General features: G+C 39.2%; 1 protein-coding gene across 2 annotated transcripts; it reads left to right on the plus strand.

The window, feature by feature from the left end:
* Positions 1 to 37: 37 nt before the first annotated feature.
* On the plus strand, positions 38 to 15,133 carry si:ch211-154o6.3 (uncharacterized protein LOC563854 homolog). 2 transcript variants are annotated; one of them, XM_044116828.1, is made up of 13 exons: positions 38 to 169; positions 5,919 to 6,037; positions 7,725 to 7,957; positions 8,328 to 8,451; positions 8,603 to 8,724; positions 9,812 to 9,898; positions 9,995 to 10,084; positions 10,368 to 10,456; positions 11,569 to 11,791; positions 11,857 to 11,979; positions 12,121 to 12,286; positions 14,647 to 14,735; positions 14,859 to 15,133. In XM_044116828.1, the coding sequence occupies exons 1-13, from the start codon at positions 80 to 82 to the stop codon at positions 14,933 to 14,935; spliced, it is 1,632 nt and encodes a 543-aa protein (XP_043972763.1). In that variant the 5' UTR covers positions 38 to 79; the 3' UTR covers positions 14,936 to 15,133. The 2 variants fall into 2 exon arrangements, with proteins under 2 accessions (XP_043972763.1, XP_043972764.1); XM_044116829.1 differs by lacking the exon at positions 38 to 169 and adding an exon at positions 4,451 to 4,548.
* Positions 15,134 to 15,147: the final 14 nt, after the last annotated feature.

Raw genomic sequence — 15,147 nt, forward strand, 5'->3', positions numbered from 1 at the left:
TGAGACTTTCTGAACACTTAGCTTCAGTTTTCTTAGTCTTAGCCAACCCGCGGGCCCTTAGACACCGCTAGAGCTTCAGATGGGGGAGGTGAGGAAGCTGCAGAAGAAGTTAAGGCAGATTGAAAATCTGGAAATAAAAATCAGTCTGAGCCCAGAGGAGAAATATAAGGTACAGAAACACTTCATCTGGCTTTTCGTGTTCATGTGACTCTCCCTGTATGACCATCCCTCAAATGAAAAGAGCTGTGGAGGGTTTAGGATTGAGAAAAGACCAGTTTGGGGACTACTGGTGTCACTTTCTCTTTATTCATTTGACTTTTATTTATAAAGTTTGCCTCATTGAGATCCAAGATCTCATTTACAAGAGAGACTTTATAAAGATCATGGCTCAAATTGGTTTTCTGCGCTGTAGAAATGGTTATGAATGCGTGTTATTCTTGAAATAACAGCGTTGGCTTCATAAAGGCAGTGATTAACATGAATTAATAATAGTGCTATGAATAATTTGACAGTTTTTGCCCAGGGATCTGAGCGGATCTGATAATCAGACGTTAAACAGAGCGTATCAGGAGAAAATAATTACTGCTGACTTCAGGAAAGTCTCTTCTTATAAAAGGTCACAATCTAAATGCAGTGGAAAGAAATTATGTGCCCTACACCACGGATTTGTCTTTGCTGAGCTACTCCTACAGCTCCTAATTGGGAGGATAAATACATACAGGGTGAAGGTTAGATATACGAGACCCTGAACTGACACACAGCTAACCAAACCCAAGCACAACACCTTCATAATGTGTCCTTCTGGTTCACTTTGTCTTTACAGTGGATTGTTAGAGGAAATATTGAACTGGGTGACATCTATTACAAATTTCAGTCACAACAGTGTCATACTAAAGTCTTTATATTTATTAGGAGTTTATTTTAGGCTGCATAATGGTGCAGCTGGTAGGACTGTAGCCTTGCAGCAAAAAGGTCCTTAGTTCAAATCCCAGTCTATATGAAGTTTGCATGTTCTCTCTGGGCACTCTGGCTTCCTCCTACAATGTTTGATGTTTAATGTTTGATTTCTTCAAAGAAACTACAGCACATTCTTATTTTTTTATGTGCTATCATAAAGAGAACAAATGATGATCGCAAATACACACCATATTAAAAAAAAATTATTCGGAACATATTTTGAAAATGATCTACATAAAAACATGCAAGGATTGTCAATACTTTTGCAAGGCACTGTAGGAGAAATGAAATCAATAAAAAAAAATACAAAAAGAAGAAAAGGCAGAGTACTGAATTTGGATTTAAAAATGAAGCATAATTACATCAGAAGAGCATTTTTGGGTTCTGTATTATTTTTCATCCCTTCTAGATTTCCTCAAATTTCTTTTCTTGGAGTCTCAAAGAGAAAGCGACTTCTAAAGCGACGTGTTATTTTAATACCTTAACACTTTGTTGTAAGAGCATCTGTCTTATTAGTGATCCCTTTTCTTCTTGCAACACTCAATATTACAAAAGTAATTGTTTCATTGTATTTGGAAATGGTTGCTTCAACAAAAATCTGCTAAGTTAAAAGTAACATGTGATTCAATTAATATCACTTATTTGGCTTCCCTTTGCAATGCTATTTCTGAACAGGTGAGATAAAGAATCTCATAAAGTTTTTCTTTGTCATTTCTCCCCATGTGGCCGAACCTGTTGGTGTCCTTTAGAAAACCCAGTTCAATCAACAATATGACAATAAGATTAATTTTCATTTGTGCTAATCTTATACCACTTTAAATTTTAACTTCTTTTAGACTATAAAATGTTATGGAGATTATCTTAAAACCAACATTTTCTCTAACAATTTAATATTTTTTTTATATTACATTTTTATGTTTATTTTATGCTCTTTTGCTCCTATTGCCAGAAGCTTTGGCTTATTTGCATTTTGTTCATAAGTAAGTCAAAATTATATTTTAACAAAGCTCCTGAATTTCCATTTTTATTGATGTTGTAAACAGGGTGTTAATTCTGCCTTACGTGTAGTAATGATGTCCAACCTACTGACCACTGCGAGCAAAAGAAATAAAGAATTGGAACGCTGCTCAGTCAATTTTACAACCCTAATAATACCACCAGTTTTGTTAGATTGCATTGCATTTTTAATTAAGAGAAGGTGTCACACTGATATAAAAAAAAGCTACAATCAACATAATATACATGTCAGGATGTGAGAAAAGTAAAAAAAATTATTAATTAAATGGCTCAGCAGTGGAAGAATAGCGGTCATTAATAGTAATTGGCAGCTTCCTACATTTCTTTTTACCATAAGGAATGTCATGAAGTATTTGCATATATATGCTGTGAATATCAGAATACCTCCCTCAGGGATAATGATTTCAAAAATGTCTAATTCATCATTTATGTATTAAATCTGATATTGATTAACCGATTGTGAAATATGTGTCCAAAACTGTTGAAATTCAAGTCTTATCAGGTCAAAAATTAGTGTGCTGCTACTTTGGAAAACAATTTTGAGATTTTCTTGTTCAGCTATAAAGCAGTCAACATTACTGAAATAATTTCTTTTCTGAACTGAAGTTAAAAAAAATGCAACAAAGCAATTCTTGGAGGTAACAGTGATGTGAGAAGAAATTGCAAAAGTTTTTTTGTTCTCTTTGGTGGTTGAGTGAATGTAGCAGGAGAGTTGGGAGAGTATAAGGATGCAGAGACTAGATAAATTCACTCTGAAGTTGACTGTGACAGACCTCCCCCCTGAAAATCTGAAGCACTCACTGAATGAGACATTTTCAAACCTTTGGGGTCCAAGAATGACTTCTATCAGAGGTGTGTTTGAGTCTTTAACGTCCGCTGAACTGCACAGTACAGCACTGCTACCAACTAGACCTGCACTCACCTGGCTTTTCCAGGCTGATTCCTACTTCTGGTTTTCAGATCTGAGCTGCAAGTTGTGATGTTTTTTCTTGTGTTTCATGATAGCACATAAAAAAGAAGAATGTGCTGAGGGTTCTTTGAAGGCATAATTACAACGACAAAAAAAGCATAAAGCATCAAAAGCATGGGTTTTTAAAAAATAAATGCTGTGAAAAGTATTTGCCCATTTATTAGTTTCTATTGTTTTTTTATGCTTTTAATTTTTATAGACACATAGAATTACCTGCAGGCGCTTATTACGGTCTCAAAAATAGTTGCAGGGCCCTTATTTCTTATATAATTTTTAGAAAATATGGCTCAATTTAAAGCTGAGAAAATTGCCAATGTTTTGACATGCAAAATATGTATTTTCCCTAGAAATAAATATATGAACAGTTTGGTTTCTGTCAGATCTGTCAAGACGCAAGAGAGGACTAAACACATTCTCTTTTGTATTGATCAATAATTAAATTTTACATAACTGCTTCAGGCTCCTTGGTTGATTTGTTAAAGTTTAACAAAATATGACTCCTACACTTTATAAAATATTTAATCATATTTGAGGACTATTATAAATATTCCCATATCCTACCAACTAAGGAAGCAATTAGTCCAGTTTTTGTTGTTTATTGAACCTTTAGACCTTAAAGCGGCGGCAGTGCACCACAAAAACGGAAAATAATGCCAAAACCCAGGTGTAAAACTACTTAAAACCCCTTGTATTTTGGTGACCCATTGCCATGGTGACCAACTGACAACAGCTCCACTAGCACAGAGCTGTAGTCACGTTAAAGTGTATTCAGGAACATCAACACTAAAAAATACAAACATTTCTTACACAAAAAAGTCCATAAGGGTTTTATGTTTTCAGAGTTGACGTTTATATCATTAAGAATATTATTGAACACAGTCTGAACACTGTCATGGTTGACAAGCTATTAGCTAATTTAAACATGATAGTATGGATTGTGTGTACTTTAGTGTTAACTGAACCGAAACACACGAAGCTGCGCAGCACATGTTAAGGTTGTCAAAGTCCAAGCTAGCATAACTGATCTTTTCACTTTCTCGGTATTTTTCTTTTTAATGAAAAACCTTTTACTGACCTGTGAAACGACAGCTTGACATCTGCTGTCGTAGTTCGGACAAATAAACGCAAAAGAATGTGTCTCTTTTTCAGATTCTTTGTATAATTGTGTCATTTTCCCGACCACCGATATTTCTATCTCAATCCAGAGTAAATCACGTAATTTTCAACCGCTTGTCGGTTCTGATAACGTGAGACGTATTTGCGTGATAACGTAATGTCTAGAAAATATTCAAAATGGCGTCGCGGCAGAAAAGCTCCAAAGTATGGTTACATTTCACGAAAGAAAGAAACGATTCTAGGTCCGGTTGCAACATGTACAGAGCTTTAATCACAATTAAAGGTTAAAATGCCTCAAACATCCTCCAGCAGTTTTCCATACAGCAAACAACTGTCTGATTTGTTCGAACTTTACGTTCGAACAAACGGCAGTAACGGTACCGCATTAGTACCGTCAAATGCGGTATTTGATACGTTGCTTAGCAACGTTGGCGACTCGACGGGGGGAGCTTCGAGCACAGCGTCTCCTCCTGCCATGATTGTCCCAGGTAACGTTAAATTCCTCCAGGTCGTAGTGTTAATGTTAACGTTATAATGTATGATTAATCTCCATCTCATGTTCATATTTACAGTCATATTCAATAAATTAAAATGTGGGTCCCGATGAGGCTCGTTTGTCAGATTAAAAGCATCTTTTGAAAACAACCTAGCAGGTATTATTAGACATATTTTTCACCAGACCCTCATTTCTGCATAACCCCCCCCATTTTTTTTTTTACAAAGGTTAAAATAAATAACAATACACATCTGAGAGGATGTTTTCCAGAGCTGGAGACACTTAAAATCTTTAAAGGTCTTCCCCAAAAAGACAAACATGCCAATTTGTCTTCCCAAAACCTGTTGTGCAAGAAGTTGCATTTTATGTTAAAATATTAATTTGACTGAGGAATTATTTTTTTTAAAAGCCAGCTTTAATTTTGTTTGAATCAAATACAACAGGGTGCATTTTATTAATGAAAGAGTTTGTTTCCTAACTCAATAAGACGAATCAGATCAATAAGCAACAGATAAATAAGAACGATAATGGAATCAGTATTGCTTAATCTTATTTCCCATCCCGAGACATGGAGAACACAGGCCCGGATTTGAACCAAGGAACGTCTTGCTACAAGGCAACAATACTGCCATCTGAACCACTGTGCAGCCCATGTTTTAAATCATTAATCACATTTTAACATGACAAAGATAACCTGAATAATTACAAAAAGTTACTTTTAAATGATGATTTAAATTAGGGGGGGAAAGCTGTTAAACCCAACCTGGTGCTGTGTGGATAACTTTTGTTCTCTAATTAACAAAATCACTTTATCAAAAATATCTTCAGAGTTCCTCAAGCTAATATTAATCATTTCTGATCAACATATAATCAATTCGTCCTTCTATCAACCATATAAAAAAGTATTCCTTTTCCAGTCTAGCTCGATCCTGGAGGTTTGATACTTTGTGGGCTGCACTGCCATGTATTTTTGAAGCCAATTAAAATGTGGTGTTTGCAGCCTCACATAGACCAAAAACTAAAGAAAAAAAAAAGCCACGCTGCCATCAGCAGCGTCAAACCACCAGAGAGTTCCAGTTGTTTTCAGATGCAGAGTAGCTCTTGACGGTGTGATGAGCTGTGTAAGGTTGGTGGAGTGTGCTGCCTTTAACAGGGAAAACAGACACTTGATGTACACTTGACATCTAACTTATTCAGACATGCATATTTCAAAGCCCCCAGTCAGACAGCGTATGTTTCAAGCTGCAGTCTAATAGACGGAGTCAGACCGAGTGATCTGGTTGTGCATATAAACAGGATATAAACAACTTGTGGATTTAGCAGCTTGCTCTTACTACCCATCTCTTGACTTTCTCCTGTCAGATCTCCAGGAAGGCGGAGCTGCGTTCCAGATTGGCTGAGCTTCAGCTGCAGCTTTCTGGCCCGCAGCAAACTCTTGGGATCGTGGGAGACGGAAATAAGGAGAAGATGAAAAGACAAGTGTAAGGAAGTGAGGGAGAGGTGCCCATTGGTGTGTGTGTGTGTGTGTGATGGTGGCGTGCATATGGAGAGAAGCGTAATTTTTCAAAAGCAACAACATTCACTTTGAAGCCTTTGATCTTTTTTGCACTTCTATCCAAACACACGGGAGGTCAAATCCTCTGGTACTTCCAGATTTTCCTCTTGTTTACAGTGTGTCATGTAAACATTAATCACTGATGTCATCCTCCATATTGAGCTCTTAATCGTTTTAATCATCGAGTTCAGATGTGATGTGTGTGATGCGCCCCATTGTGTATAACAGAATCCACTACCCAGTCTCCTTATTGACAACGGCTCTCAGTTTTTTTTTCACATTTTATTTGATTGCAACCACCAGTTTCAACATATTTTATTAGAAGTTTTATGGGAGGAGTCTGCAGCCTTTAAAACTGAAAGAGCCGTTTTGCCTTTCAGTGAAATAAGACGTTAGAGTTGCAAATATTACATGATCCTTTAAGAAAAGACTGCTTATAATTTTTGATTTCTATAAAAGAAAAACTGTCCTCATGTTTGAAGAACAATCACTTTATTTCTGTTTTTAGAAAACCTGTTAGAGGCTGCTGAAGATAAGAGATCTGGAGCTTTTAGTATCCAAAAATCAATATTTGCCACTCTCCTATTTGTCTTGAGCTACAAAACATACACAACTCTTCGAGAACAATAAAATTTATTATGTTTTTGGGAAGTAAAACAAACTTTTAGAAAATAACATTCTTGTTTCTCGAAAGGTTGACAGAATGTGTTTAAAAAAAGACATTGGTTTCACTGTAATAACATACATTCAAGAAAACTCCAAACAAGTCGAAATACAATTCTTTGTAGAGTTATTATCCCTAAAACAACCATTAGGACAAATATACATGTGGTACAGATATTCTCCAGAACACTTAAAGCTGTAACGTTAGTGAAAAGTGTCTCTGTAAAGTTCACAAATGCAAATTTTTCAGAGAAAACAAATGGATGCCACATTTTTAACTAGTACTGGATGATATGGGTGAAAATAGTATCAAATAAGCATTTCAGTCAATATTAATTTGTTTTTTGTTTTAAACATTTAAAATACTGCCAAACTGGTGGCGTAACCTTTCCTAATTTATCCATAGTTTTTTTTTTTTTTTTTTTACTTTTAAGCAGCTATGAGACAAGGTGGCCAAACCTTAAACTGCTGCTGCGTCGGTTACTCAACAGGTTGTTGCTAGGTAACCAAAGAGTGAGTGCGTTAGTTGGTGACTCTCACTTTGCTTAGCTGGCCGTGAGAAGTTGAGCGGTTTAAGCCTTTCCTCTGCCTACATTACCCAGAATGCTGTTCGGTTCTGGATAAAAGTTCAGTGAATTTATTGAATATTCTATCAGATATATTATCTATTGATTTTGATTGCGCGCTTATCTCAATGTAAATTGATTTATTGTCCAGCCTACTTTCAGGTTATTTCCACAAAATGCTGAAATCCTGCATCATTTTCCTTTATCAATTGTGTACTACAATTTGTTTCTCACATAAGAATATGAAAAAAACAAAGTCTGTGGTTGTAATCTGACAACATGTGAAAATGGCCAAGGGATATGAGGAGGGTGCGATGTAAAGGTTGCCATGTGCAGTTTGCATCTTGATTATTTATTCAGCTCCTACTTTCTGCTCTGGCACAGGGAAAATGCCCCCGAGACCCTTTCATCACAAACGCCTCCAGCCTCCAAGATCCTTAAGGTAGAAGATGAGTCCAAAGCTGCAGGAACGCCAGCGCCGGCTGCCTGGCAGAGGGCGGCAGGAGGAAGCGAAGGAGAGACGGCAGGACCTCAGGATGCGACTGAATTGGCCAAGGTGTCACTTCAGAGCAAAGAGGAGTCAGGATGCTCTCCAGAAGAGCTGCTGCGGCAGGAAGGTGGGCTAATTAGCAAAAAAGAGACAGAGAAGACTGGCATTACACTTAATCTCAGGGAGCCATAAGAGCAAAGCAGTGCCCTAATTTTCGATTACCATCTAAAACCAGATTATACACGTATGCCCCCGAGGAGTCCTAACAAGCTCGTGTGGCAGCCAGGATTAAAACCAACAGGCTGAGTTGTGCTTCCCTGAAGACAAGGCCCACGTTTTGCATCCATGGAGCTAATTTAGCCCCACGCTTTGCAGCAGCGTCGCACTAATCCATACCAAAGAGTCGTGTACTGTAGATTAACAAGGCAGGGTGCTGATGAGTCAACACTGCTAATTGCACAAATCATTTCCTTTTTTCTCTTTTTTTGTTTTCGCAGAAGCAGAGTTTTCATCCCTCAAAGCGTCCTGGGAGAAAGTGCGGTTTCGCTTGAGGCTGCTGGTGGGTCACAATGACATAGTCACCAGTGTGGTTGCTGTTGACAACCTGGTGGTTTCTGGAAGGTAAAGCGGCGCGCCATTTGCATAATGGATGGGCGAAGTGAGCCTTCCTCCTAATTTATCTCCTAATAGGCGCTCGCCGTCATTCCACCGCATTTATTTTTTCGTCCTGATCTCTTTTAATTTACTTTCTAACTCCTGACCTCCACCCAAGTCGAGACACGACGGTGAAGGTTTGGCACGTTCCCACGGCAACAGAGCAGAAGAACCTGGGGGGCCACACCGGCGGAGTCACCTGCCTGTCTGCGCCTCCCCTCGAGTATTGCAGGAGGCTGGGTGAGTACACGCAGATGCACATGTGGGCTGGCTGCGGCTGAGTAATGCCCATGTCCTGCGGCCTGGTAATTATAGGAGCAGTTCATCAGATCAACTCCGCTGAGAAATAACCTCAATAGACACTTTGGAGAGTTCACTGTCTGTCTGAAGCAGGCAGCCTTCCATCATTCGACTCGCTGGCTGCCCTCCCTTCTCCGGCTTAAAGCACCCAGTGTAAAAGTGCAGCGCAGTCCTACAGCACTTCCCCTGCTAATGAGATTATTTTTCTTCTTTTGCACAAACACGTCCTCTCCGTCTATTTCTTGTGATTTCTCTCCTTTATCCTTTTATGCATCATCACTTCCTCATCTGCAGCTCGGTGCAAAAGTTTTGAGTCATCCCTCGTTTCTTTATGCTTTGCTCCCAAGGCAATAAAACCCTTTTGTAATGCTTGAATGTGGTCTTGTGCGATATTGCCTCAGGGTTCTGGAGTAATTTTGTTTCCAGAGTTGAATGTGTTTAGGTGGAAAATGTGAATTTTAGCCCCAGAAGAAAAGCAAAAGGCGTTATGAAGATTGTGACTGGAGCTGGTGAGAGGGTGTCACTATCCACAGTTTTGTGACACGTACTTAACCCTGTCACAATAAACGATTCATCAATTAATGACATGATCAATTAATATGAGTTCAATAATGACATTATCATAAGTTTTAGTTGTGGTTTCGGTTGTGTGTGTGTTTTTATTTCCACTTTATTGTTTTTTATTATTGTGTTTTATTTTGGATATCTAAAATATCTTCCTGTTCCAGTCTTAAGAGTTCTTTGCAAAATTAAAGTTATTGGTTGTTGGGAGGGCGAACTTGCATTAATATGCCATTATCAGTGTATTGATTGAAAATTGTTTTATCGCAATAATTGGTACTGGGACAATTTATCACATTTGTTATTGTGACAGGCCTGTATGTACCGTGGTCTGCTGAAACTAAAGCTGGAGAGTTTGGTCATAGTAAGCTTGTTTGAATTTGGAGGTGTTTAAAATTGTACACAATATTGTATATTTTGGAGTAATTTTTCAGTTTTTCAGATGTCTCTCTGTCTGTCTCTGCAGCCAGGTCCCTGTCCTTGTCTGACAGAGACAGGTTTATTTTGAGCGGCTCTGCAGACTGCAGTGTGAAGATCTGGGCCCTGAGCATCGGTATTCTTTCCACACAAACACAAACTCAGACTTACTTTCTTGAGATATAATAGCCTGCATGTTGTCAATTAAACAGCATTTTGCTGTTCCCCTCAGGGCAGTGTGTTAAGTCTATCTACACATTCAACGCCGTGACTGCGCTCTCCTTCGCGCCTGATGGGGACGGCTACATCATCACGGGTTCAGGTGTGTTTCTGCGAGGGCACAAAGTGCAAGCGACACAGCGGACAGAATAATTGGTCTGTTTCCGTTGACGCATGAGCACAATTTCGTCCCAAGTTCGTGTTTATGTCTTTACTAATATCCCTGCCGAGTCTGACTCTGTGGCATCATCTGCCACCGAGTTACTGTAGCACAATGCGTTTGGGTCGATTCGGCTGTCTGGCTCAGGTGTGTCAGCTGTGACCAGCGATAATGACTGCCAGTCGCCTGTCTTCACACGTTAACCTCACACTCTGTCACCCTGCAGACGGGGGGAAAGTTCAAGCCTGGAGCTGGCACACTTTCCAAAACTGCCAGTCAGTCAAGGCACACGAGGAAGCAGTCACATCCATCCAGGTGAGTCGTGATTATTTGGTCATAGTCAGTGTGAAAAAGCAACAAATGCCCTTTACATGAAGGCCTTCTGGCCTCTGGCTACTTTGAACACACAGTCCCTGCTAGGACATTTCAATTTAAAGGGAATAAAATGCAAACACAGCTGGATGCAGTCTTGATTTAATAAAGTCGTTGACATAGTTGGGATCTACCTATATAATACGAATGAAAAACATCCGTTACTTCTACAATTTATTGGTTTAAATATAATTTATTGTTAATTTGTTTTCATGTAGTTGGGTCTTAAACTCAGAACTAAAACTAATCTAAAAAGTACGGGACCTACAACGGTTCCCTGTGGAACTCCTAAACTCTAAATTAATCAGTTCAGACGCTGTTCTTAGGTCCTATTTAGATGTCAAACAAATCAAGATAATGGTGAGGTATATTATTATTTTCAAAGATTTAAATGACAGTATTGTGATTTAATGAATCAGATCTTCTGATTTATTTTTTCAGGCTAGCACTCTCCTTCACCCCAATAACATTCAAACTGAGACTAAAACATGCTTTTATGAGTGTCTTCAATGTATTTAGAACATTTTGTATTGTTAATTTTGAAGAAGAAAAGCTTCTTTTCAAAGAAATACAGCTGGCAAGTTTCCACACTTTCAGCTTTTCCTTATTTGTTGCTTTCAAACGGATATAAAGATATTTGCTGAGACCCAGGCTGTGGAGCTGGTCCAATTTTACAGCATACTGTTTGTTTTTCTGTTAGCAAAAAGGAGGCTTTTATAAAAACTGAAACCCAGAGCTGCACATGCACAGTTTTGTTTTTTTTTTATATTTTTTTTTTCAATTTGCAAACATCATAATACGCCTAAAGCATTAAAGCATCACACATTATTGTCACCCTCTTTGTTGTTTCTCATGCAAAGCACACAATCCATTTATAACCAGCAGCGGAATGAAAAACATCTTAAAATATTCACTTTAATTCCATTTCCACAAACATACATGCAACACACACACACACACACACACACACACGCACACACACACACACACACACAGGCAACACTGGGTAAGGACTCAAATCACCATGACAACCATGTCTCTGGTGCCCTCCACAGTCTCAGGGTCCTCTGGTGTTCAGTGGCTCGGCTGAGGGGGGGGTGTCTGTGTGGGAGAACCGGCGTTCGGAGCGAGAGCCCCTCAAGCTGCTGCACCACTGGAGCAGCCAGGTGACGGGGCTCAGCAGGAGGCCGGGCGGCCGGCTGATGCTCAGCCCGCGCGGGGACCGGGTGCTCCTGGCTTACGGTCAAGCCTCCATCAAGATCCTTCACTGGAGGACAGGTGAGCCGCAGATGTTCGGGAAATCTGCATAAGCCTCCCGACTAACATCTGTTCAATTACCACAGGAGTGATATCCAGGTTGACCAATCACAGCAGCATCACCGGCGTGACAGATTGTGTTCACCAGACGGGGGGCATCCTAATTGGCTCCTGCTACGACCTGGCGAACGGAGAGAGCTCCCTTAACTGTGAGTCAAAGATTAAAGTGTGCGCAGCCAGAAGCTCCTCCTGCCGCTCTGAGCGTGAAAACACAATAAGGACTTAAGTCGAAACCACTCTGTGCCCCTCTGCTGACCTCCAAACCTTTAATCTCTTTCTCCTCTCTGCAGTGTTCTCTCTGCCTCAGTGTCGCTATCTGGCCTCCCTGACCTGGCCAGATGCTCCCAGAATCCTCTGCTTTGCGGCGTGGACGACTAGTAGTGGAGACCACCGCTGGGTGACCGGCGGCCGAGACCTCATAGCGTGGGAGCAGCTCCCCAGTTCTGGGAAAAACAGGTGGGTTCGCCTCTTACCGGTATTTCAGATCCAAAGTTTCCTATTTAAATTTGTGGGTTCCTGAGCAGACCTGGCAACATAGAGCGCCCTCTGTGATTACGGGGAGACATTTTTATACTTCCATGTGGGTTTCTTCTGCTTCTAAAAACACTTCAAGTGATAAAAAAAAAACATCCAGCATTTATTGGAAATAAGTTATTACTTTTTAGTGTCTGGATAATGAGCCTTTTCAAAAACCTCCCCAATGTAACCTCACAAATCAGCAGGCACTGCCAGTTGAAACACAGCCTGTTACCTAGCAACCCAAGCCGAGTTCCAGCACATTCTGTCAGCTGGTTTCACAACTCTCTACTTCTGCTTTTCTAATATGTACAGTTATATAGTTGCACATCTGTTTGCAGCCATTTTCACATATAAGTGTAAACTTTGAGTTGGGGCGTGACCAGCAGCAGCTTCTTTGGATTTAAAGTGACAAGACACCCTAAAACAGAACTGACCAGACTAAAATCTCATTATCTAAGAATGATTTAGTCCATAGACCTACCATAATCTGTTCAAGAGAGCATCATAGGTGACTTTTAAAATAAACTGTTGTCAGGGAGACTCCAAGATGCCAATCTTTGCTGAGGATGCACTAACTGTGAGATTCAGTGTTTGTTTTTTCATCCCTTTGCTATCCTCATGACTGTGTGATGAGGCTTTGACTTCTCTAGTCTTTCCCATCTTGAGGAGTGGCTTATAGAAATGAGCAGGAAGTTAAAAATTAAAAGTTTGACTCTTTTGTCGCCTTAAAAAGTAAATATTCCAAAATTGCTTCAATTTTGTTTATTTTTTAGGAAGTAATTCGGGTCCCGATAAGTGTTGAAAACTAATTATTTCCTAACCTGGGATTTAAATCACTCTGAGGAGAATGGGAAGAGAAAGGGAATGGAAATTAGTTTTGTTTTCTGAACTTATTCTATCTGCAAAATCTGAATATCTAAACTCAACCACTAAAGCAACCCGGCTGCTTTCTGAATTGATTATTTTATGCAAAACTAAGGACCATATTATCATAATGTAAACTACAAACACATGCCTTCTCAACGTTTTATGGATAGACATTACACAGATGATGGAAAACCTAATGACAAGATTGAACCCTGTAATTTGTGGAGCATTAACTTATTAGAGAAATACGTGAGGGGTTTTTATAAGTTTTGTTTCCTGTGGTATTTTTGTATCAGTTTGTGGTTATTTATGTGTTAGTTAGCGCCTTGCATGTAAAACAGCGACCAGTTACAAATTTAAAGAAAACGTCTGTATCAAAATGAACCAAAAATGAAAAAATATTCACACCTCTTAAAATTTTTTACATTTCTGCAACCTTACAACCGCAAATGTCGTTGGGTTTTATTGGGATCTTATGTGACAACTCAAACAATATTAGTGGAACAAAATGATATGTGGTTTTCAAACTTGTTTATTATTTTTCTTTTATAAATAATCTAAAACGTTTTACAAGCATTCGTATTGAGCCGCCAATATATTGGAGAACCATCTTATCCTACAAGTACATATTTTGAAATCTTCATTTCTACTTTGCAAAACAAGTCTTGCCATGGATTCTCAGTTGAATTTAGGTCTGGACTTTGACTAGACTGTTCTAATACATATTTTGTGTATGTCTATATCTATTTAGATATAATAGTGGAAAAATGTATTTTGTAAAGAAAAAATAATTGCATTCTTTCAATGAATATATTTTACACATAACCGATTAAAATATGTTGAGTAATGGGTCTCATTTATGGATGTAATTAAGTTGAAGACAATATATTAGTTTAATTGCATTAGATTAAATTGAATTGGTGAAACTCAGATACATTGTTTGATCAATAGATAATATTTCCTTTAAACCGTCACAAAAAAATTAAGTTGAATGGATTTAATTTATTTAAATTAAAAAAACACCTTTTTGTATTGAATGAATTCGAAATTGAACTGAGTTCATCCAGTGAGTCATTTTTATGAGTGTGCTTTGTTTCACTGCAGGGATGATCTGAAGCCTCAGTTTTCCTCCACAAACAGAGTCCGGATCATTTTCTTTCCCCTTCACAGACAAATTTACTTTTATTTTCATTTGCATAAAATCCCAATGATGCAACATGACAAAATGTAGAAAAGGTTTAATACTTTTTCAAAGCACTCAACAACAAAAACACGTAGGAACCCTGCGACGTTCGTTACTTCCTCTCCGGGTCAGATGAATTTAATTTCCAGGCGCTACAAGGATTTAAATGCGTGCTAATAGGTTTATCTGTCTGCGTCTCCTCTGTTAATGTAATGCGTTTAGTTAATCCGGGGTCTAAATGTTTCAGGGGTGACGTCACGGTGAAGAGAAACACCCTGATGGACACGACGGTGCTGGAGTCAGAGGGCGACACCGAGGAAGACGAGGACACCAACGGTACACGTCTTCACATCTTCCACAAGTTTTAATGAGTGGAACAGCAGAAACCAACACTGTCATGTTTGTTTTTAGAAGACACACGTGGTGACAAATCCCTAATGAAAGGCTTTTGGGTTCCAGATTACGAGGATAATGAGGACGGAGGGGCTGAGGAGGACGGATCGCCTGACTCGTGGCTGCGCTGCGTTCTCCAGTGAAGCTCAGGACTCCACGGCCTGCAGCCACCAGCAGGAAATGAGAGGGCGGGAGAAGTGACAGACTGAGTGCCAGTCTGGGAGAATATGGACACAGAGAGAATGAGTGACTGAGTGTGTGTGGACATGTGATAGGCAGATTGTTTTCTCTGTAAATATTTTCACGTTCAATAAAGCCGTCAAACTGTTAGTGCAAATTTGCAGCTCTTGTTGTC

This window comes from Gambusia affinis, linkage group LG05 (genome assembly GCF_019740435.1).
Source record: "Gambusia affinis linkage group LG05, SWU_Gaff_1.0, whole genome shotgun sequence".
Lineage (NCBI taxonomy): Eukaryota > Metazoa > Chordata > Actinopteri > Cyprinodontiformes > Poeciliidae > Gambusia > Gambusia affinis.

Excerpts from the sequence above, each read along its gene's own strand:
- si:ch211-154o6.3 (XM_044116828.1), top strand. The coding sequence starts at position 80 with ATGGGGGAGGTGAGGAAGCTGCAGAAGAAGTTAAGGCAGATTGAAAAT. Across the intron at positions 6,038-7,724 it reads GAGAAGATGAAAAGACAAGT|GGAAAATGCCCCCGAGACCC; the intron begins GTAAGGAAGTGA and ends GCTCTGGCACAG. Across the intron at positions 7,958-8,327 it reads AGAGCTGCTGCGGCAGGAAG|AAGCAGAGTTTTCATCCCTC; the intron begins GTGGGCTAATTA and ends TTGTTTTCGCAG.